Raw genomic sequence first — 26,851 nt, forward strand, 5'->3', positions numbered from 1 at the left:
AATAGTCTTAGCTGTAGGTTGCTTGTTTGGTTGTTTGGTTATATTTTGCTCTTAATTTTATGTATCATAATTTGAGTATTTTGAATTGTTGATAATTATTGGCATGAGTACCTCTGTTATCAGTACAGAATGAAAGCCCTCAAATCTTTTCTATCTAATTCAGTTTTTCTTCAAGTCCATCTGTAAATCTTCCATAAAGATCTACCTAGTAGTTGAGAGGCCTCTCTCTGGGTCTTAGGCATTATTAATATAGCCTTAGACTCTCTATTTATTATCTCTCATTCTCAATAAATGACTAGTTCACCTTAATTTACAGTCATGTGTATCATCACTGGTTTCATTTTTAATGTCGGTATCAATACGTTCAGTCCCTCCAGTACTGTAGCAATTAGAACATTGAATGAATATGTACATGAACAGTATCATCTGTTATATCAATTCTTGTGAATGGTCTAACAACTGATTATCAGTACCTTTCTTCTTCCCTATTAAAAAAATGTTTGATGGCTTTATTTTTTATATCATAGTCATTTACTAATATTTGCCTTCTCTCACAGTCCAGCATCCTCCTTTATAATAAAGAATATATCTAAACTCAGTAGCCTTTTTTGTGTAATATTATTTACATTATTATAATCATTACGTATGTTCTCTTAGCGTGCTTCTACTTTTTTCAGTCTATATAAGTTCATGTAAGTCTTCTTATGTTTCTAAGAATCTCTCATAGTCGTCCTTTTTTTTAATGGAGCACTGAAATCCCCTTCTATACATACAGTACAATTTGTTTAGCTACTTTCCAATTTTATTTCTTTGAATTTTTTTCTACCACAAAAAAATGTTGCTATGAATACTCTCTCTTTCTATCTTTGGCCTCCTTGAGACAGATGCCAGTAGATTCTCTGCCTGTTCAATATTTTGGTCTATATGAACCCTTTGTTTATGACTTTGACTGCTATGTAGTATATTTGTATATTATATATATATACATATGTATTCATATACATATATATTTAGTTATATATGCTGATCCTCTATTCAAATATTTTTTGACTTAGCATATCCTGGCTCAGCTTCCATTTTTCTGATATAGTCTCTGAGAACCTCACCTCTTCCATAAGGCAGAAGCATATTTTATTAAATATTTAGACCATTTTTAATAGAGGAAATGTGTTGCCAGTTTTATAATGAAAATCAGTGGAAGATAGAATTTAATATATAAAATTTGTTTTTGATCCTGATTTAAAGAACTTAATTATTTTGTATGTTGAGGGATACATGCATCTTTCAGCTTTCCAAGGATCAATATCCTGCCTTCTTGTCTTAGCTAATATTTTCACTTTTGCATTCCGTTCCATCTCCTCAACTCTTCTATAATACCTTGACCATTTTCTCTTCTCATCCTCTACCTCATAATATCTGCTTTTTCTCTCCCTCTTCTTCTTTTCTTTCTCTCTTCCTCTGCCTGTAAACATAATTAGATCTCTCCTGTTCTCAAGAAATTTACCCAGACCGTTTAAACTACTTTCCAGTCTTTTCCCTTTTCATTCACTGTAAAGCTAGAAAGAATGGTCCACAGGCTCTAACTCTTTTTCCTTACTATCCATGTACTCCTCAAATCCTTGGTCCCAAATGCCTTTTTAATTGCCAAATCCAGTGAGTGGCCTTTTTTTAGTTCTTATAGTCCTTGACCTTTATGCATCATTTGATACTGTTGATGACCATCTTAATATTCTCTGCTCCCAAGCCAAAAGAACATTTTATATAAAAACATCATAAGGAAAAATAATTTTGAAAATCTTTAGAATTCTGATCAGTGCAGTGGCCAGCCACAATTCTAGAGATCTAACAATGATCAAGCTCCTAGCACCTGGAGGGGTGACAGAAAAGACATATATTTTCAGACACAAATATTGGATAGGTTGACTATATTGATGAGTTATAAGGATTTTGGTTTTCATTTTTTGCAATTGAATGATGGAGGTGAAGAAGGGGGCTTACAATAATGTGTAATCGTCATTTAAATGGGAAGATCTTTCCGATTCATTAATATGTCCATGTGACCTGCCTGGGTCACATGGAAGTCTGAGTCACATGGACCCTGTGGTGGGAGGAATTTGCTGAATGGGTGGTACAGGAAAGGTGGAATAGGAGGAGGTGGAGCTTGAGCAGAGCTGAGAGGAAATTAATGAAAGAACAGTCAGAACTGAAGGACACAGGCAAGCCTGCAGATGGCTGTGAGTGAGAGAAGGGCATTTTGTTTCAGGGAGCCTGTTTGTGATTTGTTTAAGGGATGTGGTTTGTGGGAAACCTAGAGGGGGAAGCCTTGGGGATGGTGTTACCCTCTGCATTGTTTTTGTGTATAGTCTTTGTTACTATAAGGGATTTGGCTTTCTGGTGTCTGAATAAATATTTTGGTTCTGTCTTTCATGTGGAAAGTGTGTTGTATTTCACAATTCAGAATTGTGCTGGGATATTCATGGCCTCTGTAGGTGCTGTGAATATTACATTGGCGCTACAAATGGCGACGAGGATGGGCTCGTGAAATATCGGACCTCTATTTAGAGGCAGGAAGGCTTTGGAGGAAAAAATGGATGTCCCAGGGTGGGAGGATTTACCTAGCAAGAGAATGGGCTAAAGGCATAGGGCTCTGTGAATACTGGGAACCAAGAGCTACAGAAAGCAGAACCTGGAGATGTAGAAAGATGTTTGCAGGGAATACCAGTAAAACATTGTGTCACCCAGGCAATATTCACAGCACTGAGAGTGACTATGAATATGCCAGCATAGTTCTCATTTGCAAAATATAACCGACTCTCCATATAGAAGGCAGAAGAAAAACATTTATTCAGACACCAGAAAACCAAATCCATCATAGTAGCCAAGAAGTCAATACACAGTATCACTGCAGAGGACAAAGCCATTTCCAAGTCTCCCCCCCTTACCATCCTCTCCCGTGTCATCTTTCTCCCTCTGCCTTATCTGCTCTCAATAACTTCCTTTCAGTTCTGCTCTACCCTTCCTGTTCCAGCCATTTCTGCTCCACCCTTCCTGTTCCATTCCATCTTCCTACCACACATGTGATTTGAGCAGGTCACATGGGCTTATTAATGAATGGGAAAGATCTTCCCATTTAAATTACCATTATGCCACTTACTCTGGGTCTCTTTTGCTGATTTCTGCTTTCTTTTTCTTGCTTCTACCCTCCTAAGTATGGATATCCCCAAATGTCCTGTCCTTGGTCTTTTCTGCATATACTCATGCTTGGCATTTTCATCAGTTCCTTACCATCATTTCATTTATCACCTCTGTGAAAGCTTGCACTCTTTTCTTTGAAGGTTCTCATCAAATTTTATCTCCTCTATGAAGCCTTCTCTAGCATCTCTCCTTCTGTCTCTCCACCTCCCACCCCAGTCAAAAGTTGTCTTACTAATATTTCTTAGAGCATTTTGTCTGCCTCTTTATCCTGATCTTCATCACTTTTTAGTTCATATTGTAGCATACTTGTTTATATGCTTTTCTCGTTGTAGACATTTATATAACACTAAAGTTTGTCAAGTGCTTTATATGTGTTATCTGATTGTATCCTCATCACAACTCTGAAAAAAGCAGTGCAATTATCACATTATTCCCATTTTACAGTTGAGAAAATGGAAACTCAGAGGTCTGGTGAGTTTATATAGTCATACAGTCATACAGTTATGGGAAGCATAATTTGAATGCAGGTCTTCCTAATTCCAAATCCACTCTTTAACCTCTCTACTATCCTGTGCCTTTAATGTTCTATAGCACTATATCATGCTGCGTTGTAGCGTCAGCGCAGTATTCATTGCTCCTACAGTGGCCATGAATATCCCAGAGCAATTTTGAATCACTAAATATAACAGACTCTCCACGTGGAAGACAGAACCAAAACATTTATTCAGACACCAGAAAACCAAATCCATCATAGTAACAAAGGCATCTATATACAATAATAATGCAGAGGGCAACACCATCCCCAAGCCTTCCCCCTGCTAGGCTTCCAGCAAACCAACCTCCTTAAACAAATCACAAGCAGATTCCCTTAACAAAATCACAAGCAAGCTGTCTTACTCACACTAGCCAGCTGCCTGCTTGCCTGCATCTTTAAGTTCTGACTGCTCTGACCAAATTTTCTCTCAGTTCTGCTCTAGCTTTGCCTCTTCCTGTTCCACCCTTTCAGCAAACTTCTCCCACTGCAGGCTCCTTGTGACTCAGATTTCCAAGTGACCCACACAGGCCTATTAATGAATGGGAAAGATCTTCCCATTTAAATTACCATTACATCCCTCTGTAAAAACTTGAGTTTAGGCATAGACTTCTTTTTCTTTGACTTTTTTCTCCTTGATTTCTTGGGGTATTTGGACCATATTTTTCTCAGTTCCTGATAGGTCTGTTTTTACAAATAGTTTGTTACTTGGTCTATAAATATTCGATAGAATTAGCTTGAAACCCATCAGAGCCCAGAGATATTTTTTCTTCTAGTTTGTTCTGTTTCTGAGTATTGGGCATTTAGATTCTCTTTCTGTTGTCCTGTTGATCTATGTATTTTATTGTTCTGTAAATATTCTTCCATTTTGTTTGTTTTCAGTTTTGTGGCACATAACTGAGTACAGTACTTTATGATAATTTATTTTGTTTTTATTTTGAATTCACTTTTTCATTTCTTAAATTTAATTTTCCTCTTCTTTAAAAAAATCCAATTAGCTAATGGCTTATCTATTTAATTGATCTTGAAAAAACTCATAATTGTTATATCAGATTTGTATATCTTTTCTTTGATTTTCAGAATTTATTTTTGTACTTGTTCAGGAGTAAATTCCTTAAGGTTTTTTATTTGTATTTTTAATTCATTAATCTCTTCTTTCTCTATTTTGTTAATATTTTTAGAGATATACATTTTCCTCTAAGGACTGCTTTTGCTACATCCTACCTGTCTTTATTTTCTCATTATAATTTGCTTCATGAAATTTTTATTGTGTTTATAATTTGTACTTTGACTTACTTTTTTTTTGTCTTTTTCTGACAGTTTCTTTTCTTTTTTAAAATATTTATTTATTTTAGTTTTCAATATTCACTTTCATAAGATTTTGAGTTCCAAATTTTCTCCCCCTCTCTCCTCTTCTGTCACCCCAAGATGGCTTGCAATCTGATATAGGCTCTATGTGTACATTTGTATTAAGCATATTTTCACATTAGTCATGTTGTAAAGACTTAGAAACAGTGGGGGAAAAGGAATAAACAAACAAAAAAAGCAAATGGTATGCTTTAATCTGCATTCAGACTCCATAGTTCTTTTTCTGGATGTGGATAGCCTTGTCCATCATAAGTCTTTTGGAGTTGTCTTAGATCCTTGCATTGCTGAGAAGAGCTTAATATATCAAAGTTAGTCATTGCACAATGTTGCTATTACTGTGTGCAATGTTCTCCTGGTTCTGCTCACTTCACTTCAACATCAGTGCATGTAAGTCTTTCCAGTTTTTCTGGTCAGCTTGATCATCATTTCATATGGAACAATAGTATTCCACTACATTCATATACTACAACTTGTTCATCCATTCCCCATTTGATGGGCATCCCTCAATTTCCAATTTGTTGCCACCACAGAAGAGCCACTATAAATATTTTTGTTCATATAGGTTCTTTCCCATTTTCTTTGATCTCTTTGTGATGACAGACCAAGTAATGGGTATTACTGGGTCAAAATCTATGCACGGTTTTATAGCCTTTTGGGCACAGTTCTAAATTGCTCTCCAGAATGGTTGGATTCATTTACAACTCCACCAATAATGCATTAGTGGTCTAATTTTCCCACATCTTCTCCAACATTTATCATTTTCCTGTTTTGTTATGTCAGCCAATATGATAGGTATGATGTGGTACTTCAGTGTTGCTTTGATTTGTATTCTTCTAATTAATAGTGATTTAGAGCATTTTTCATGTGGACTATACATACCTTTAATTTCTTCCTCTGAAAACTTCCTATTCACATCCTTTGAACATTTATCAATTAGTGAATGACTTGTATTCTTATAAATTTGACTCACTTCTCTATATTTTAGAAATGAGGCCTTTATCAGAAACACTGGTTATAAAAATTGATTCCCATCTTTCTGCTTCCCTTCTAATCTTGATTGCATTGGCTTTGTGCAAAAACTTTTGAATTTAATGTAATAGAAATGATCAATTTTGCATTTCATAATATTCTCTTTGTCTTGTTTGGTCATTAATTCTTCCTTTCTCCATAAATCTGTCAGGTAAACTATTCCTTGCTCTCCTACTTTGCTGTTAGTATCAGTTTTCATATCTAAATCGTGTACCCATTTTGATTTTACCTTGGTATACAGGGTAAGATGTTGGTCTTTGCCTAGTTTCTGCCATACTGTTTTCTAGTTTTCTCCACAGTTTTTGCTAAATAGTGAATGCTTAGCCCAGAATCTGGAGTCTTTGGGCTTATCAAACAGTAGATTACTATAGTCATTGACTACTGTGTCTTGTGTACGTACCTATTCCACTGATCCAATTCTCTTTTTTTTAGTACCAAATATTTTTGATGATTGCTGCTTTGTAGTACAATTTAAAATCTGGTATGTCTAGGCCACCTTCCCTTACATTTTTTCCATTAATTCTCTTGATATTCTGAACCTTTTGTTTTTCCAGATAAATTTTATTATGATTTTTTCTAGCTCTATAAAATAATTTTTTAACAGTTTGATTGATTTAGCACTGCATAATTAAACTAATTTAGGTAGAATTGTCACTTTTATTATATTAGCTCAGCCTACCCATGAGCAACTGATATTTTTCTAATTATTTAGCTCTAACTTTATTTGTGTGAAAAGTGTTTTGTAATTGCATTCGTAGACTTCCTGGGTTTGTCTTGACAGGTAGACTCCCAGATAGTTATAATGTCTATAGTAAGTTTAAATAGAATTTCTCTTTCTATATCTTGCTTCTGGGCTTTGTTAGTAATATATAGAAATGCCTATGATTTATGTGGGTTTATTTTATATCCTGCAACTTCACTAAAGTTGTTTATTTCAAGTAGTTTTTTACTTGATTCTCTAAGTATCCCATCCTATCATTTGCAAAGAGTGATAGATTTGTTTCTTCTTTGCCTATTCTAATCTTTCAGTTTCTTTTTCTTCTCATTGCTAAAGCTAACATTTCTAGTACCATATTGAATAACACTGGTGATAATGGACATCCTTGTTTCACTACTGATCTTAATGGAAATGCTTTTAGTTTATCCTCATTATATATAATGCTTCCTGATGGTTTTAGATAGATACTACTTATCACTTTAAGGAAGATTCCATTTATTCCTATACTCTCTCGTGTTTTTAATAGGATTGAGTATTGTATTTTGTCAAAAGCTTTTTCTGCATCTATTGAGATAAAAATATGATTTCTGCTAGTTTTGTTGTTGATATGGTAAGTCCAGCTGATAGTTTTCCTAATATTGAACCAGCCCTGCATTCTTGGTATAAATTCTACCTGGTCTTAGTGTATTATTGTCATGATAAGTTGCTGTAATCCCTTTGCTAATATTTTATTTAAAATTTTTGCATCTATATTCATTAGGAAAATTAGTCTTTAATTTTCTTTCTTTGTTTTGGCTCTTTATGGTTTAGGTATCAACACCACATTTATATCATAAAAAGAATTTGGTAGGACCTCTTCTTTGCCTTTTTTCCCAAATAGTTTACATAGTATTGGAATTAATTTTCCTTTAAATGTGTGGCAAAATTCACTTGTAAATCCATCTGGCTCTGGAGATTTTTTTCTTAGGGAGTTCATTGATGGCTTGTTCAGTTTCTTTTTCTGAAATGAGGTTATTTAAGCATTTTATTTCCTCTTCTGTTAATCTGGACAGTATATATTTTCATAAATATTCATCCAGTTCACCAAGATTGTCAGATTTATTGGCATACAACCAATTGGCCATTGGGCAAAATAGCTCTTAATTATTGTTTTAATTTCTTTTTCATTGGTGGTGAATTCACCCTTTTCATTTTTGATACTGGTAATTTTAATTTCTTCTTTTTAAAAAGTAATTAACCAAAGATTTATCTGTTATAAAGCCAGCTCTTAGTTTTACTTATTAGTTCAGTAGCTTTCTTAATTTCAATTTTATGAATCTCTCCTAGGTTTTCAGAATTTCTACTTTGGAATTTAATTGGGGATTTTAATTTGTTCTTTTCCTAGCTTTTTTAGTTGCATGGCCAATTCATTAATCTCCTTTCTCTGTTTTACTTATGTAATCATTTAGAGATATAAATTTCCCCTAAAAATTACTTTCTCTGTGTCCCATAAGTTTTGGTATGTCGTCTCATTATTGTCATTTTCTTGGATAAAGTTATTGTCATTTTCTTGGATAAAGTTATTGTTTGTGTGATTTGTTGTTTGACCCACTTATTGTTTGTGATTAGATTATTTAGTTTCCAATTAATTTTTAGTCTGTCTTTCCATGGTTCTTTATTGCATATAATTTTTATTGCATCATGATCTGAAAAGGATGCATCTAATATTTCTATCTTTCTGCATTGGGCTGTGAGGGTTTTATGCCCTAATACATGGTCAGTTTTTGTGTAGGTGCCATGTACCCCCTAGAGAAAGGTATTCCTTTCTGTACCCATTCAGTTTTCTTCAGAGGTCTACCACATCTAACTTTACTAAAATTCTATTCACCTCCCTAACTTCTTTCTTATTTACTTTGTGGTAGAGTTATCTAGTTCTGAGAGAGGGAGGTTGAGGTTCCCCACTAGTATAGTTTTGCTATCTATTTCTTCCCTTAACTTGCTTAACTTTTCCTCTAAGAATGTGGATGCTACATTACTTGGTGCATATATGTTTAGTAATGATATTACTTAAATTGTTTTTGGCACCTTTTAGCAGGATGTAGTTTCCTTCATTTTCTCCTTTACTTCTGTATTTGCTTTTGTTTTGTCTGAGATCAGGTTTGCTACCCCTGCTTTTTTTTTACTTCAGTTGAAGCATAATACATTCTAGTCCAGCCTTTTATCTTTTCTTTAAGCGAATCCATCTGCTTCAGATGTGTTTCTTGTACACGACATATTGTAGGATTATGGTTTTAATCCACTCTGCTATCTGTTTCTGTTTTATGGGAGAGTTCATCCCCTTCATATTGACAAGTATGAGTACTTTCTCTCCATCCTATTTTCCCCTTTGTTTATGCTTTTCTCTCTCCTTTCTCCCTTTTTCTCCTCACCAGTGTTTTGCTTCTGACCACCACCTCCCTCAATCTGCACTCCCTTCTGTTAGCTCCCTCCCTCTTCTTTCCCTTTTCCCCTACTCCTTCTTCCCTCCCTTTTGTCCACCCCTCCCCTTTTTTTCCCTTTCCCCTCCTGCTTTCTATAGGTAAATTAGATTTCTGTACCTATGTTATTCCCACTTTGAACATAATCCAGTGAAAGTCAGGTTCAAATAATACTCGTTTCCCTACCTTCTTTCCCTCTACTGTGATAGGTCTTTGCACCTCTTTGTGTGATATAATTTCCCCTTTTCTCTCTCTTCCTTTCTTCTTCTTCCAGTACAATCCCTTTTCACTTTTAAATTTTTTATCATCACATCAAAGTCAACTTATACCCACGCCCTCTGTTTGTGTATGCCCTTTCTAAATGTTGTAATAAAGATATAATTCTCAAGAATTACAAGTGTCATCTTCTCATATGGAGATCTAAACAGTTTGCCCTTTACTGAATAAATTTTTTTTTCTTTTCTGTTTACCTTTTTATGCCTCTCTTGATATTTATATTTGAACATCAGATATTCTGTTGAGCTCTGGTCTTTTCATCAGGAGGATTTGGAAATCATCTATTTCATTGAATGTTCATTCTCCTCCCCTTAAAGGTTTTGCTCAGTTTTGCTGGTTTAGTGGATCCTGGTTTGAAATCCAAGCTCCTTTGCCTTACAAAATATCATAATCCAAGCCCTCTAAATCTTTTAATGTGGAACCTACAAGATCTTGTATAATCCTGACTATGGTTCCATGATATTAAAATTGTTTATTTCTGGATACTTGCAGTATTTTCTTCTTGACCTGATAATTCTGGAATTTGGCTACAATATTCCTTGGAGTTTTCATTTGGGATCTCTTTCAGGAAGTGATTGGTGAATTATTTTTATGACTATTTTACTCTGCTTCTAGGACTTCAGAGCAATTTTCCTTGATAATGTCTGGAAAGATGCTGTCCAGGGTCTTTTTTTGATCACGGCTTACAGGTAGACCAATAATTCTTAAATTATCTCTCTTGGATTTGTTTTTCAAATCGCTTGTTTTTGTAATGGGTTATTTTACATTTTCTTCTGTTTTTTCATTTTTTTGATTTTGTGACTGATTTTTGATATCTCATAGAGTCATTAGCTTCCACTTGCCCAATTCTAATTTTTAATGAATTGTTTTGTTCAGTTAACTTTTGTACCTCCTTTTCCATTTGGTTAAGTCTACTTTTTAAGGAGTTCTTCTCTTTAGTGATTTTTTTTTTTGTGCTGCCTTTTCCATTTGGCCAATTCTACTTTTTAGGGAGTTGTTTTCTCCAATGTACTTTTTCCCATTTGCCCAAGTATATTTTTTAAGGAATTGTTTTCTGCACTCAATTTTTGTCCTTTCTTTTCCAAGATATTGACGCTCTGTCTTGCATACTTCTCATTTTCTTCTACCTCTTTTGAGCTTTTCCAAGAAGGCTTTTTGGGCATAAGACCAGTTCATATTCCCCTTTGAGGTTTTGGGCATGTGTATATTGACAATGTTGTCCTCTTCTGCCCTTGCATTTTGATCTTCCCTGTACTCATAGAAAGAATCTGTGATTGTTGTCCATGTCTGCTTTTTGCTCATGATATTTGACCATTTGATTTTAGGCTAGTTACTTAACCTCTTAATCCCAAGCAACTCTTTAAAATGGTAGTTTGAATAACAGTAGCCAGTCTGCATTGATACAGTGTTTTTCCCAACTGGAACCTTCTTACACCATTGAAGTCATAAGTTGATAAAAAAATTTGTTTTAAAGTTTTATGATCTATTATTCTTTGATGTACTTATATCTGTAGCTCCCCATCCAGGCTTCTCTCCCAACTCAAATTGAGTCCCTAGGAGAAAAACTATCTCAGTTTCAAGGTACTCTGTGAGTGCATACTTCTAGAATTATAGTTTATGAACTGGCACATACCTCTAGTAGCCAATAGGCATAGCTTGAAGTCATTTATTAAGATGAAATCAGTCAGTCATTAAACATTTATTCAGTACCTACTATGTCCTGGGCACTGCTTTAAGTGCTAGGGATACAAAGATAAGAGAGAAAGGCAGGCCCTACCTTCAAGGAGCATACAGTCTAATTAGGGAAGACTGCACAGAAGGAAGCCAAAAAGTAGGGGTGGTGGATGGAGTGATAACTAGTTCAGGGTTATGATGAAGAAGTCCAGGTGGGAAATTGTAAGAATATTTTAAGAACAGTTGTTGTAAAACATTTCTCAATATTAGCCCAGGACGTACCCATGAACAGTCATTTAGAAAAGTGGATACATACATAGAATGTACTGGGAATGAATGTAGGGAACTCATGTGACCAAAACAGTTTACAGTACTACCACTATAGAACCTGAATATCCTTTCTCTGCTCATAGTGTCTTCATATTAATGTTTCTTGTAGGTGGAGCATCCTACTGGGCAAGTCTTTAATCTGGGCTCCTGGGGTTTCTTTGCTGCATCTTGAATCCTAGCTACCACTGTGTTTTCTCTTGACTTCCCATATGGCTCTCTCCCCACTTTCCCAGAATCACAGGAGAGGGAATATAGAAATCCACTCCAAACTGTCCTGTAATAGAGGTGAAAGGGAAAGGATAAAGAGTGATCCTCTCTCAGGATCTGGGTTCTTCTTCCAGCAGTGGCTCTCTGCTGCCAGACATCACATCTTAATAGCGATTTCTTGCTTTAATTTTGTCCAATATGTCAAGTCAACTTGCATTTATTAAACACCTACTATGTGCCAGGCACTATGATAATCATGAAGAATACCAACAAAGACAAGTACCTCACAAGAATCAGGAAAGGCTTCTTGCAAAAGATGGGATTTTAGCTGGAATGAAACCAGGAGGCAGAGGCAAGATGGGGCAAAATTCCAGGAATGAGGACAGCCAGTGAAAATGTACAGTGTTGGGAGATAGAATGACTTGTGCAAGGCACAGTCAAGAAGGACCTGATTATAAAGAGCTTTAAATGCCAAACAGATTTTATATTTGATCCTGGAGGTAATGAGGAGCCACTAGAATTTGTCAGACCTACACTTTAGGAAGATCATTTTGATAGTGAAGGATGGACTGGAGTGGGGAGAGACTTGAAAATGCTCTTCAATAGGCTACTGCAATAGTCCAGTTATCGAGGTCCTGCAGAAAGGGGGTGGTAGCAGTCAGAGGAGAGAAGTGGACAAGAAATTAGACAAGGGAAACAGAGAAAGAGTAAGGAGGCAAGGATGACACCTAGGTTTCAAGTCTGGTTTACTGAGAGTATATTGGTACCCTTAAAGTTAATAAAGAAATTAGGAGGCAGGGGGGGTTCGAGTAGAAAAATAATGACAAATTGCATTTAAGATACCAATGGACATATAGTTAGAGATATCTAATAACTATATGGAGATGTAAGACTGGTGATCAGGAGAGAGGTTAGAGTTGCACATGGATGGGAGAATCATCTGCATGGAGAATGTAATTGAATCCATTGGAGCTGATGATATCAGCTTATATATTATAGGCAGAGAAGAGAAGAGCTCCCAGGACCAAAGCTCAGGCCACACCCACATTTGTTGCTAGATATATTCCCTTTTATTCTGATTCAGCACTCTCCAGAGGTCTATCATATCTAACTTTTTAAAAATTCTTACCTGTTTTTTGGTTAGATTTATATAGGTCCTAGAGGATAAATTGAAGTCTCCCACTACTAAGGTTTTACTATCAGTTCATTTAATTTGCCCTTTAAGATTTTAAATACTATACCATTTGGCACATAGATATTTAATATTGATATTTATTCATTGTCAGCCAAACCTTTTAGCACAATTTAGTTTCCCTTTTTTATCTCTTTTAGTTAGATCTGTTTTTGCTGTTGCTTTTTTTGTGATCATGATTGCTGTCCCTGTCTTTTTTACTTCAGCTGAAGCCAAATAGATTCTGTTCCCACCCCCTTGTTTTAACTCTGTATATATTTTTCAGTTTCAAGTGTGTTTCTTGTAAGCAATATATTTTTGGATTCCAGTTTGGATTTTGGTTTCTAATCTGTTCTATCTTTTTCTGTTTTGTAGCTGATTATACATCTTATTCTCTTCTTTAATCCAACCCCCTTTAGAAGATTATTTTGCTTCTCTCTAATCCAGCAGTGGGGAGTCTGTGGCCTCAAGGCCACATGTGGCCATCTAGTTCTCAAGTGCGACCCTTTGACTGAATCCAAATTTCATGGAACATATCCTCTTAATAAAAGGATCTGTTCCATAAAACTTGGACTCAGTCAAAAGGCCATATCCAAGGATTGAGAAGACCACATGTGTCCTTGAGGCCGCAGGTCCCCTTTTCTCTTAATCCTTCCTCCTATTTCCTGTAATCCTTTTCCCATCTCTTTCCCTGTCAGCTTAAATGTATTTCTGTACTCAGCTGTGTATATGTATTCTTACCCCCTTTGACTAATTTAGATGAGATTTAGTTTCAAGTGTCGCCCATTTCCTCTTTTCCCAATCTCTCTTGCTTGTAGTGTACACTTCTACTTGCACACTCCATGTATGTGAAATAATTTTTTCTCTTTCTTCCTCTCCCAGTGTATTCTTCTTCTTCTCCATCCTTTTCATTCTTTTTCTTTAAATTAATCAAAACATAACAGATTTACTTCTACTCTCTCTGTCAAATTCAATTCCCTTTATGAACCCCTGATAGTTAACAAAGTTTTGAGAGGCTACCTGAATGTAAACAGTTTAATCTTATTTGGTCCCTTATGATTGCATGTCCATATTTATCTTTCTGCTCTTTTCCTCAGTCCTGTGCTTATTTGTCTGATTTTATGCTCAGCTCTGGCCTTTTCCTCTCAAAATACTTGGAAGTCTTCTATTTCATTAAAGGTTCATTTCCTGTGCCATAGGATTATACTCAGTTTTATTAGAACATAATCTTAGTCATAAGCTCATATCCTTTATCTTCTGGAAGATTGTTGCAAGCTCTCGGCTACTTTGGTGGCTACCACATCTTATGTGATCCTGAACATACCTCTTTCACATGTGAATTCTTTCTTGCTGGGTGCTTGGAGTATTTTTTCTCTGACCTAGGAGCTCTGAATTTTGCTGTATTATTCCCAGGAATTTTCATTTTGAGTTTGTTTCAAGAAGTAATTGGTTTGATTCTTTCCATTTTTCATTGCCTTCTCCTTCTAAGATAAACTGTTTTCTTTAATGATTTCATAAAATATATCTATTTTTTTTGGTTATAGTTTCAGGTAGCCCAGTGATTCTTAAATCATCCCTTTTTGACATGTTTTCCAAGTCATTTTTTTTTCCCGTGAGCTACCTCACATTTTCTTGAATTTTTTTTACTCTTTTGATTTTGTTTTTTCTTGATGTGTCATGGAATTATTAGCTTCTCTTTGGTCAATTCTAACTTTCAGGGGATTAGTTTCTTAGGTAAGGTTTTGTACCAGGAATATAGTCCTGGTTTGGTATTAGTAAAACTATAAACATAATTGACCATATAAATAACAAAAACAACAAAAGTCATATGATTATATCAGTCGATACAAAAAAAGCTAATCACAGTACACAACACTATTTCCTGATATAAATGCTAGAAAACATAGGAATAAATCAGACTTTCTTTAAAATGATAAATTGTATCTGTCTAAAACCAAGATCCAGCATTTTCTATAATGAAGGTTAGCTAGATGCCTTTCCAATAAGATCATGGATAAAGCAACTTACAGTGCGTTATTACCATGCCTATGTAGGATAGTGCTAGAAATACCAGTTAAAGCGTAGGACAAGAAAAAGACATTGAAGAAATAAACATGTACAGAGGAAACAAAATGATCACTTTTTGCTGATTATAAGATGATTTACTTAGGGAACCCTGGAATTTGAACTCGAAGACTAATTATAATAACTAACAACTTTAAGCAAAGTCATCTGCATTTCTGTATATTGCTAACAAAGACCAGCAGGAAAGATAGAGAAATTCCATTTAAAATAATTAATGACAGCATAAAGTATTTGAGTGTCTCTGCCAAGACACACACAGGAACTGTATGAACAGAGTTAAAAAGTAAGCATTTCACAAATAAAGACATCTAAAATAATTGCTCATGAGTAGGTGAGGCCAATATAATAAAAACGACAGTATTACCTAAATCATACCATTCAGACTACCAAAGGCCTACTTTGGAGATCTAGAAAAAATAGTAACAAAATTCATCTGAAAGAACAAAAGATCAAGAATATTTCAATGTAATTAATGAAAAAAAAAGTGAGAAGAAAGGGGCCTGGCAGTACTAGGTTTCAGTCTATACTAACAAAGCCATAATTGTTTTTAAAAACAATTTAGTACTGGGTAAGAAATAAAGAAATTGACTAGTCAAACAGATTAGGTATACAATATACAGAAGTATATAAGCACAGTGCTTACCTTCCCAGCTACTGGAGTAAAAATTCAGTCTTTTACAAATAATCTTGGGAAAACTGGAAAGCAGTCTGGTAGAAACTAGGCATAGAGCAACATCTCAGTTTTTTTTTTTTACCAAGACAAGCTCCAAATGGGTATATTATTTAGAAGTTAAAGCTGATGCCATAAATGAATTAAAGCATAGAAGAAAGTACCTGTCATATCTATGGGCAAGGATCATAGACGACCAAATAACAGAGATGGTCACAGGCGGTAGAATCAATAATTTTGATTCTATAAAACTAAAGAGGTTTTTGCATGAATAAAAACCATTACAGCTAACATTAGAAGCGAAGCAAGAAATTAGAGGGAAAAAATCCTTTGCAGAAAATTTCTCTGCTAAAGGTCACATTTCTAAGATAGAGGTTTATAAGAATGATTCATATTTGTAAGAATGTCATTCCCCAATTGATAAATGGTCAAAGGATATGAATAGATAGTTGTCAGAGGAAGAACTACAAGATATCATTAGCCACATTAAAAAATTCTCTTAGTCACTAAAAATTAGTTAAGTGCAAAAGAAAACAACTCTGAGATACCACTACTCCCATTAAATTGGCAAAGTTGACAGAAAAGGAAAATGTGATTTTGGTGAAAACCAAAATGAAATCTAGTATGTTAATGTACTGTTGGTGGAGCTGTGAACTGGTCCAGAATTTCTAGAAATCAATTTGGAACTATGTCCAAAAAACTATTAAAGTCAGAATACCCAGCTATACTACCGCTACTTCTGTAGCCCATAAAGAAAGTAGGAGGAATAAGACTGATATCTTCATATATTATAAACTGAGGAGGTTCTCATCAACTGGGAAATGACTGAACAAGTTCTGGTGTGATTTTGTGATGAAATGCAATTGAACAGTAAGAAATGATGAAGGGGGTAGTTTTAAAAAAAAATCTCTTCTGTGAACTGATGAAAATGATGTGAGCAGAACCAGGAGAACATCTTATACAATAACAACATTATAAAGACAAACAACTTTGAAAATTTAGGAACTCAGACCAGCACAGTGGAACCAACCAACTGTAGTTTCCAGAGTACTCATGGTGAAAGAAGAGATCATGACTCAGAGTGCAAATTGAAGCGCACACATGCACACACACACACACACACACACACACACGTTCACTCACTCTCTCTGTAGGAATTTGTTTTACTTGACTATACATATTTATAATGGGTTTCATTTTTCTTGCTTTTTCAGTGAATGAGGGAGGAAAGGTGGAGGGATGGAATTTGGAACTACAGATAAAATGAGTTTGAATTTGAAAAAATGAAAAAAAAAATAAATCATTGTTAACTTTATGGAGGATAGTGATATTGAAGGCAGGTTGCGAAGAGTTGAGAAGTGAGTGATAATAAAGAATGCAAACACATGGAACGTAGATAGTTTTTTTTTCCCAAGAAATTGGCCTGAGTAAAATTAAAGACATAGAGAATGATACTTTGAAGTGGTAATAGAGTTAAAGAAGTTTTTTTTTAAGGGTGTGGGAAACTTGGACATGTTTAAAGGCTATAGAGAAGAAACCTATGGATAGAGGGGGTAATAGAGAACACAGTCTGAAGACAGAAGGGATAGGATCAAGTGTACACATAGAAGGGGTGGCCTCAGCAAGCCAAAGGGTCATCTCTTCATCAGAGACTAAGGAAAAGTGGGACAGGTGACACCAAGGGATTTTGAAATGGGCTCAGTTTTCTCAGCTAAGTAAAAGGCAAGGTTTTCATATAAAAGAGGAGAGGAAGAGCCATCCTTGTGCTTCATTTCTACCTTGTTTCCTGGACAGAAAGTCTGTTGGAATTCAGGAGAGGAAGCAGATCCATTATCCTACATATCCTTTTCCCCTCATCCCAGTTCTACTTCCCTGACTGGTCTGGGACCTGAGCCATCCCACCCAGTTGTGAGTCATCCTTTGAGGGACCAGGGTGAGCTTGCAGCCTGAGAGCAGCAGCAGTGGATACCTACTTATTAATTGCTCTGCCTCCCGGCTAAATTGACCAGCAGGAGATGCCAATTTCAAGCCACTCCTGTGGAAGCTTTCACATCCTGGTGGGAATGAGAAGTCTGGCTTGAATGTTCTCTTTCTGCTAATTTTAAAGGATATAACCTAGGAAAGGAAAGATTTTCAGTAATTGAGTTATAGAGAATATCTCTTAGTACCTAAGTGACTTTTGTCCCCAACAAATCATAATTTTATTTACATCTTCCCATCAAGAAATAAAGGGCTCCTCTTTTCTGAGGGTTATTTAACACAAAGGCTGGATAACTACTTGTCAGGTATGTGGTTAAGGTGTTTTGGTTAGATACAGGTGAGATTAGATACTCTATGGTCTCTTCTAATGCAGTTTTTTGATAGATTCTTTAATCTTAGTATCTCTTGTCAGACAGCTTAAATATTATAAGCATTTTTTTTTCCTGGTTGCCTTCCCAGGTTAAGCTGACTGACTAGTCTACAGTTTACAAGTTACTTATACTGCAGTACTTCAAGGATTTGTAAATATCGGTGTGGGCACTCCCTCTATCGACAGAGATTGCAATCCCTCTGTAACTTAGTATGTAGTCGTCAAGAATTTCTCTGACCAAAAAAATCATTATTCCCTGGCCCACCCAACTGCTGAGCCTCTCCAAACTTAGAAAGACAGGTTCTCCAATAAGGTATAGTCTACTCATCACAAGGACTATACTTAAAGCCTTTCCAGCTTTCTAAAACTTGTCAGATTATGTGCTTGCTAGCATAACCTTCAAGAACTGGGTGGGTATGGGGGAATCAGTTCATTACAATAGTGAGGCAATAGAACAGGACCTTATTGGAACAATTTTTAAAAGTAATCTTTCAAATATGACCAGAATATTTAAACTTTTACAGTTGTAGAATATTTCTAGTAATCACTGAGTCCTGTAATTTTTACCAATTACTTAACACAAACTTTGCTGCTTGTCATGAACCCTGATGACTTGAACACCTCCAATAATTTTAAAATGGTATCCAGTTATTTAACTTTACACTTGGGTACAATAGGAGTGACTCTGATCACAAACAGTTAACACATTAAGAATTTGTCTGCCCCTCCATGTCCCTTATAATCAAGTTTTTCTTCATACCAAATAATAAAAATTTTTGCTCTGATTTACTTTTAATGAATAATTATTTAATTAAACAACATATTGTGCTTTGTGTCTCTAGCAGACTATATCTTATTTTTGTCTTACTTATTTTCTTCTTACCTGATGTTTCTTTTTCTCCTTTGTGACCTAGCCTGATTTTCACTTTATATGTTATTTGAATTTATCTTTTTAAGTCCTTCCATTTTTAACTGAAAGTTGCTGCATTTCCTTTTCTTTTTACACAGATATAATTTACAAGCCCTGCATACATCAAACTGTTTGGATTCTTTCTGGTTTAAATTTCCACTATATCCAGCAAGATCACGTCAACCTGCTTGTTCATAGGCAAGGAACCTATAGAAGTAATGCTATTTTGCTTTAAAATCTTTTTTAAAATTAGAAATACACATCCCTTGAAATTTCCTTTCTGTAGGTAAACATTTTTTTCAAAAATTAGTTTATTTTCTTAATGAAAAATTGCAAACCATAAAGTGAGCAAGTTTCAGCCAGCCATGTAAAATTTTCTTCCCCAAAGAAATTTTGATTTGATAGTTGCTTCAATTTATTTTCCATGTCTCATTAGTTTCCATTTTATTTTGATTTAGCTTCAGTAATATGAAGTATTATAATGTTAAGATTAACCTTAACCAAATAAGTTTGTCCTATGCTTAAAGTAAGTTATAATTTTTTTCAGTTAAATAGACAAAAGTAAAAAAATGAAACACTAGGAATTTTTTTCATTTACTTATTTTCCTTTCTGAGGCAGTGTCTTTTTTGGAAATTCATAAACCCTGTAAATCTTTCAAAGACCCAGCAGCCTCACCCTAGTGCTCAGCAGGTGCTATGGAGATATCTCATGTTACCTTATAAATTAAGCTACCATTTATAAGTACTGTGAAATTTTACAATGAATTAAGTAGTATCATTTGTAATGGATGATGTGGATTTATTTATTTTCACTAATTGGTAAAATTTGGCACAGAAACAATAATGCACTTAGTGGTCTAAAAGAAGTAATGCGTAATGCAGATCCCCAAACACTTAAACTTATTTGCAACCTCAGGGACAACCTTATACTTAGGTGGCAGCTCACACAGTGTGTCTTGTAAGGTGCCTCAAAGTCCTTCTGCCTATCCAAAAACAGTTTCTTTGCCAAACTACTCTTATATAGTCAGAAATTTTACAGTTAATGCCAGGAGAATATTTTTGAGAAGCCAGAGTTAAAATTCACTTGTTACTTGGGAGAGGAGGAAAGCTCCTGGAGGAAAAAGATACATTCCATCCAATCCTTCTTCCATTAGTGCATATTAAGTTATTTATTAGGTTATCTTGCTCTCACCATGGAAGGCAGAGACCCAAGAAGGCTATATTTTTAATGTGAACATATGGGTGAGGGAGACCATCAGTCAGTCACCAAGAACTTATTAAACCCAGGTACTGTGCTAAACTTTGGAAATACAAAGAAAAATTGAAAGCTTAATCTGCCCTCAGGGAACTTACTTGGGTAGCATGGAGGGTAAGACCTGATCAGATATGGGAGTAGAAGACTATTGGACTGCCAGGAACAGCCACAGCGAAGAATTAGCAAGATAATATTGGCAGAGGTGGGTAGGACGAGTGTGACTAGTCTAGAAACAGAGCCTCACCAGCCCGGAGACTAAGTTGCACTGAATGGATAGAACAAGGGTTTTTTCCATGCCTCTTCTTCATCTTCTGTGCTGTGGTCATCTTTCCCTGAAATCTCCCCTTACTTCAAACCTATGGCAACTCTGGAAGTATTAAAAACAAAAATGGAAACATGAATATGAGCTATACAAATGGACTGTCTAACTTATTAATTTAATTTAAAAGTTAAAGTTAACAAGTGGTTAATTTTATTAAGAGTTTCAAGAGATACTAAAAATTAAACAAAAATCCAGAAAGATTATTATTTTACAAGTTGGCTAGTGCTTTACAGGTCCTCAAAATTCAAATGAGATATAATAAATGTGGAAATAAACTTTGCATTTTTTTCTGAATATTCCCACATTCTGTGTATAGATGGGAAGATGACAAGGAAACTTTTGAAGGAGGCATAAGATTTTATTTAGGAGTGATAACTAATAAATGTTGATGTTTAGGATTTTTAACTTATTAATTTCATAACCAAGAAGATCTTTAGAAAAGAATGTGTTCAGATGTAGACCCAGTTTAATGAGTACTTTTTCATTCATTCATTCATATTTAATACAGTGCTTAATATTATACTCTTGGTTTTCCTTCTTCCCTCTGTCAGCAACCCTTCTGTTTTTCATCTCAAGAGAGAGAGAAGAGGGTTATAGAATAAGAGAAGAAGGGCAAAGATGGTAATGAAAAGGAATGATATAAGGGAAAGAAAACATAAAATTGAATAGTATTGAACTCTGTGATCAAAATTATGTCATATGCTCCTAGTCATGAAAATATTGGAACTAAGGCTATAAATGAAGCTGTTGTATTTTGGTTTTGTAGTGTGATTAGTTTGTATGTGTGTATGTGTGTGTGTGTGTATGTCTGTCTGTGTATGTGTGTATAGTTATATAAAACTACGTAGTTATATACGTAGTTATATGTATATATAATTATGTGTATTTAACTATGTAGTTAACTGGTTTCATGAAATATATACATATATAAAATTATTTATCATTACTCACTTATATTCATTTATATAATAAAACTGGGGAAAGAGACTAACATTAAAAAAGGCTGTTAAAAGGCTAACTCTCCCTGAGGGCCAAGATCAGGGAGGGAGAAGCAAGAGAAGATACAGTCCCTTGTTTCTCAACTATTATTTCAAATTCATTTATATATTTTGGTGTATTTAGCAAATCACTAATTCACCTATGATCAGATTTTTTTTTTTGATAGCTATGTTTCAATATAATTGGTTTCCTTAGTAATCCTATGTATTTTGTGCATTTAAAAACATTCTGAGAAAGGGTTCAGAGGCTTTACCAGACTGCCAAAGGAATCCATGATACAAAAAAAAGGCCTAAGAACTCCTGCTGTAAGACTAGAAGTTGCAGAGAAAGTGCCATGTTGCGATTGTACAGGGAGCTTCTTCATCTGGGAGTTACTTATATTGAGGAAATCCAGGTTCAGTCCATACCCCAACTCTTATCCTATTTCAGGTCATTTTTATTAACAAAATTGCATATTTTTAAATTAATATTTCACTTTTTCTTAAATCTTTAGATTTATTTGAGTGGGTTTCTTCCAAAGCTTGACTCTGATCATTCCTTGACAAATCTTTCAACCCCAGAACGGAGTTTTCTTTTTATAAATAATCGACCAGTACATCAAAAAGACATCTTAAAGGTAATCACATTTTGGAAAATTAAATAATAATCTGGTATAAGAATCAAAACTAGATATCTTTTCATTTACAAACAGAGACTGAATCTTTACTTTATGGAGACTAGTCTTTGAAAAAAACTACCTTTGAATCATGGAGCTAGTGACTTTGGGACATTGGGTTTTCTCTGATCATAGTTGTTTAAATTTTCATAAGCAATTCAAAGTCCCTACAGAATAGAAATTGTCCCTTTGTGTTTTAGCTGCCATTACCTAATTTTCTCTGATTATGTTCTTTGCTCATTATTTTTAAATTGGTGTCACAATCTTCATTTTCCAGTTAACTGTAACTTAAATTTGCTGCATCCATTTGTAGTTAATTCGACACTACTACAATGAGAAATGCCTACAAGAGTCAACTCGTTCTTATCCAGTCTTCTTCATGAAAATTATTGTGCCTGCAGCTGATGTGGATGTAAATTTAACACCTGATAAAAGTCAAGTATTATTACAAAATAAGGTAATATAATTTCATATATATTCTTCATGCTAATTTATATTAACTCTTGGGTGTGGAAAGATAAAATCTGAGTCAGAATTTGATTGAAGTTTCTGAACTTCTGAAAGGCATGACTGGATTGACTTATCCCACCATATCCTGGAACTTAGAGAAATTGAAGCCAAGTCTGACCTCCCTGACATAATTTCACAGAGCTTTCTTTTACTTTCTCTTCCTCTTTGCCTGCAAACCTTTCTGTACTCCATATCAGGAAAGGGAAGAAAGGTAAAAGGTGATAAAGGAGCAAAGGAGAAGATAAGGAAAAGAAATGACATGGGAAAGAAAGTATCCTTTGAAGTTTGAAAAAGATAATTTTAATATAAATAAAAGAAAGTATTAAATTTATGGAACTCATTACCCCAAAGACCAACTATAGATTGAAAAATACAAATAGATTCAAGAAGATATTATGTAAAATTCATTGAACCATAACAGGTTATTAGAGAAGGCTAGGGATGGCTGTGCAACTAAATGCTTAACCTTTTTTGTAGATATTCTGATGAGGAATAATAGCTTTAAACACAACATCCTTTAGTGTCATAATCAGAAACAAAATACTGGGCTACATGACTTATGAAACTGGCCTACTAATTTATGTTTGTATTGGTAGGCATGCCCAAATGCATCTACTGTATAAATTGAAAGGTAAGAGATCGCAAAAGTGAGAGGTCACGTGAAAATGGGATTTTTTGAATAATTCCATAACTGCAGGTTTATATACAAATGTTTTCTTATTTTTGTTATGTTTCCAACACATCTATGAATTATTTTATACATGATTTATTCTAACATTTGATGACTTTTGTTTTTAGGAATCTGTTTTAATTGCTGTTGAAAATGTGTTGACATCATGGTATGGACCACTACCTAGTACAAATTCTCGTGAAAATAATAAAGCAGATGTTTCCTCAGTTGACATGACTGTTAACAGAACAGCACTAACAGATGTGCATGTTAATGAAATGGAATCATCTGGAAATAGTTATCCAAATGTTGATATTTCAACCTTTTCATTCCAACATGACATGCAAAATTGCGAATCAGGAAATAACACTGAGGTCTGCTTAAAGCATCAGATAATTTGTCATGAAAATTCTCATGGTTTCGATAGTAAAATTTCTAGCACTGATAAGCCAAATCAAGCTACACATCAAGACATCTTCATAAATAGTTTTTCATCATGTAAGGATAACCATGGTCAACATAGTGAAACATCTAATCTGCATGCTCTAAAACACATTGATTCTGTAAGTGGCAATGGAGAAACTCCTATTAATGAGATGGAAAAAAATGAGGAAGCCACAGTATGTGAAACATCTTTTGAAATCTGCGCAGATGACTGGAGTAAGGGAACTGCACTTAAAAGTTCGGTGGGAAAGAACATTGAACCTGTGAAAATTTTTGTGCCACCAGCAAAAGGTTCAACATCTGATGTAAATATAAATAGTAATCAACAAAATCCTGAACAGAAGAGTCCCAGTAAAAGCCCCAATAAAAAGAAATCAAATGTGATAGATGACAAATGTGGGCAGCTTACAGCCTATGATTTAATAAGCAACCGAGTAATTAAGAAACCCATTTCAGCAAGAGCCCTTTTTATTCAAGATCAGCGTTCAAAATTTCTCAGTGAAAATTCAAAGACCCATGTAGAGGATATGACAGTACAAATTGAAGAACTGTGGAAGACATTGAGTGAAGAGGAAAGAATGAAGTAAGTTTCCAGATTTTACATGTGACTAGAATACTTAGTTGTTTCCATTCTATATGACTCATTAGGTGAAAAAATAAAATAAACATTAATTACTTATGAAAAAAGAAAATGGAAAATGATTTTCTGGCATGTTTAGAATCCCTTCCTGGCATTACTTTGTTTCTAGTTTTCATTTCATTTTTATTTGGTGCAGGCCCTTACTGTTTTCTGATTTAAGTTTGATGTTAGAGATTTTCCATTCTGCTTTTTGATTTAAAAGTATCACTTTCTTTATTATTTGTTTTACTTAAATGATATATCATTTCACTAGGACTAGACATGTGACACTAATCTAGATAACTCAAAAGAATTAATTTCCCAGTACTCTATGTAATTGCATAATATGCAATTCTGGATTAATTATATTTTATATCATCAAAATTAGAAACTTTAAAAAACTACAAATCAGTACTTCTATTTATCAGTTTCTTAATAGTAGCTACCCATTATGACTGACCACAGAAATCGCCATTTTAAAATTACATCACCAGTGCAAATATTAGCAATATTTTCCCCCACCTAGTGGCTTAAGGTCCATGCATGCAGAAATATTCGTATGTGTATGTACATATGTATACACATCTGTATGCATACATATATACATTTGTATATACATCTACATATATATGGCATAGTCTAAATTTTTATTATGGATACAATCCACAGAAAAAAAATCCAAACAAACCCTGGTAATAAAATAGGTCACTATTTTACTCATTCTTTTTATTTGGGGGAAGCAAGAACTCCATTAAATCCTATCTTTTGTTTATGTAGCAGTCACTGGCATCCAATATTTTAGTAAAAAATTACTAGAATCCAATAAGTATTTCCTTTTTAAGTTTTTATTCTCTCCCATTCCTGTTCCTATATGTTAGGTATTTTATACTCACTTGTTAAAGTGTCCCAAGATATCTCAGTGATAATAGGAAAAGAATTTTTTTTTTTATACTGTGATCTCTTTTCATGAGAGTCCTGGCATGGAGAAGCTTCCTAGATCATTGGCTAGCCAAACTCCTAAAATAGAAAAATGACTTTTCTAAGAAATTAGTTCTGTAAAATCAAGACAGGGTACCAAAGTGAGAAAAAAAGTTGTTTTCCTTTACAGCCAACATGCATCTTTTCCACCTCTGTCTTGTATAATATAAATTTTAACCTAACCTTTCATTCCTTCCTCCTGCCTACAGTTATTCCTGCTTAATAGCTTGGTAGGGAGAAAAATTGAAATTTTGGCTTTTTTCCCCCTTAAGGCATATGATATGGTGCTTTAACATTCCAAAATGCATATGTTCTCTTTGAGGGGATATAATCACTTAAGGCAAGTCCAGTTTCTGTATACAATAGGTTTTAATTTAGTGTTTCAAAGTGTTTTCCTTTGTATGAACTACCAAAGGACAAGTAACGTTTCAACTAATGTAGGTCTTCGATGGAACTAATCTGTCAGGTCAGCTGAAATTGTTCCTTAGCTATATCCTTGGACCATTAGGAACTTTGTGAGTTTTTCTTTAAAGACTTAAAAATTTTTTTAAATTAGAAAATAATGAACTACTACAGAATTGTTAGTTTACCAGAAAGAAGCAGTGTGGAAATTTCATAAGTCTCCCAAGCATTAGTAGGAGCTTTAAGGCCTAAGTGAGTAAGTGGAAGGAAAGAAGATTTATTACGTACCACACTCTGTGCTAATCACTAGGGCTACAAGGTAAAAACAATCTAGGTCCTCTCCTGAAGAAGACTACATTTTAATTGGGGAAGGTGGCAGAAATAAGGAAGTATGTTGTTCAGGATGGGGGATATTGTGGTTTGGAAAGTGATAGGGATTATTAGGGGAGTAAATTGACATACTCTTTCTTGTAGCAATAGCAGTATTGATTCCAGATGAGGAAGATTGGGGGCAAGGGAGAATCAGACAGTACATGGGGCAGTAAAAGTTGGCAGGTGAGATGATTAGAGAGTAAGTATGACCAGAGCTGGCTGTGATGTAGTGGGTCATGTGAAGCACTCACTAGTGAGAATGGTGAGGTTTCAGGATCAAAGTTCCAACATTATCTTAATTTGAAGGGTTTTATTCAAGATGAGTTTAATCCCAGAGGCAGGGCAGAAAGGGAAAAGACATATTCCCTAAATGACAGGTCTAAATATTTTGTTTACCTGATAAAAAGAAAAAACACCCCCAAAAAACTTTTCAATAAAATTTTCTCTAAAATGTAACTTCTAGAAATGTAAATATTAACATTTTAATTAAAAGTTTTAGTCAGTGTAGACACACTTGAGAAAAACAACAAATTGGGCCACCTAGAAGTAGCTATAGCAATGAATGGAAAGGAAAGAATATGCAAATTCACCTGGATCTTCTATAGTTTTATAATCCGTGATTTAATTTGCTTTCCAGGAAAAAAAAATTTTTTC

The 26,851-nt window shown here is 34.6% G+C and overlaps 1 protein-coding gene across 4 annotated transcripts in view; it reads left to right on the forward strand.

The window, feature by feature from the left end:
• The window catches only part of PMS1 (PMS1 homolog 1, mismatch repair system component), a 121,413-nt gene that overhangs the window by 76,106 nt on the left and 18,456 nt on the right, over window positions 1-26,851 (forward strand). For all 4 annotated transcript variants that reach the window (XM_072612636.1, XM_072612639.1, XM_072612638.1 and 1 more), the window contains exons 7-9: window positions 22,041-22,163; window positions 22,516-22,659; window positions 23,511-24,409. In XM_072612636.1, coding sequence (XP_072468737.1) covers window positions 22,041-22,163; window positions 22,516-22,659; window positions 23,511-24,409 — 1,166 coding nt within the window. The remainder of the gene's footprint in view (window positions 1-22,040; window positions 22,164-22,515; window positions 22,660-23,510; window positions 24,410-26,851) is intronic.

The sequence above is a fragment of the Notamacropus eugenii genome, chromosome 5, assembly GCF_028372415.1.
Source record: "Notamacropus eugenii isolate mMacEug1 chromosome 5, mMacEug1.pri_v2, whole genome shotgun sequence".
Lineage (NCBI taxonomy): Eukaryota > Metazoa > Chordata > Mammalia > Diprotodontia > Macropodidae > Notamacropus > Notamacropus eugenii.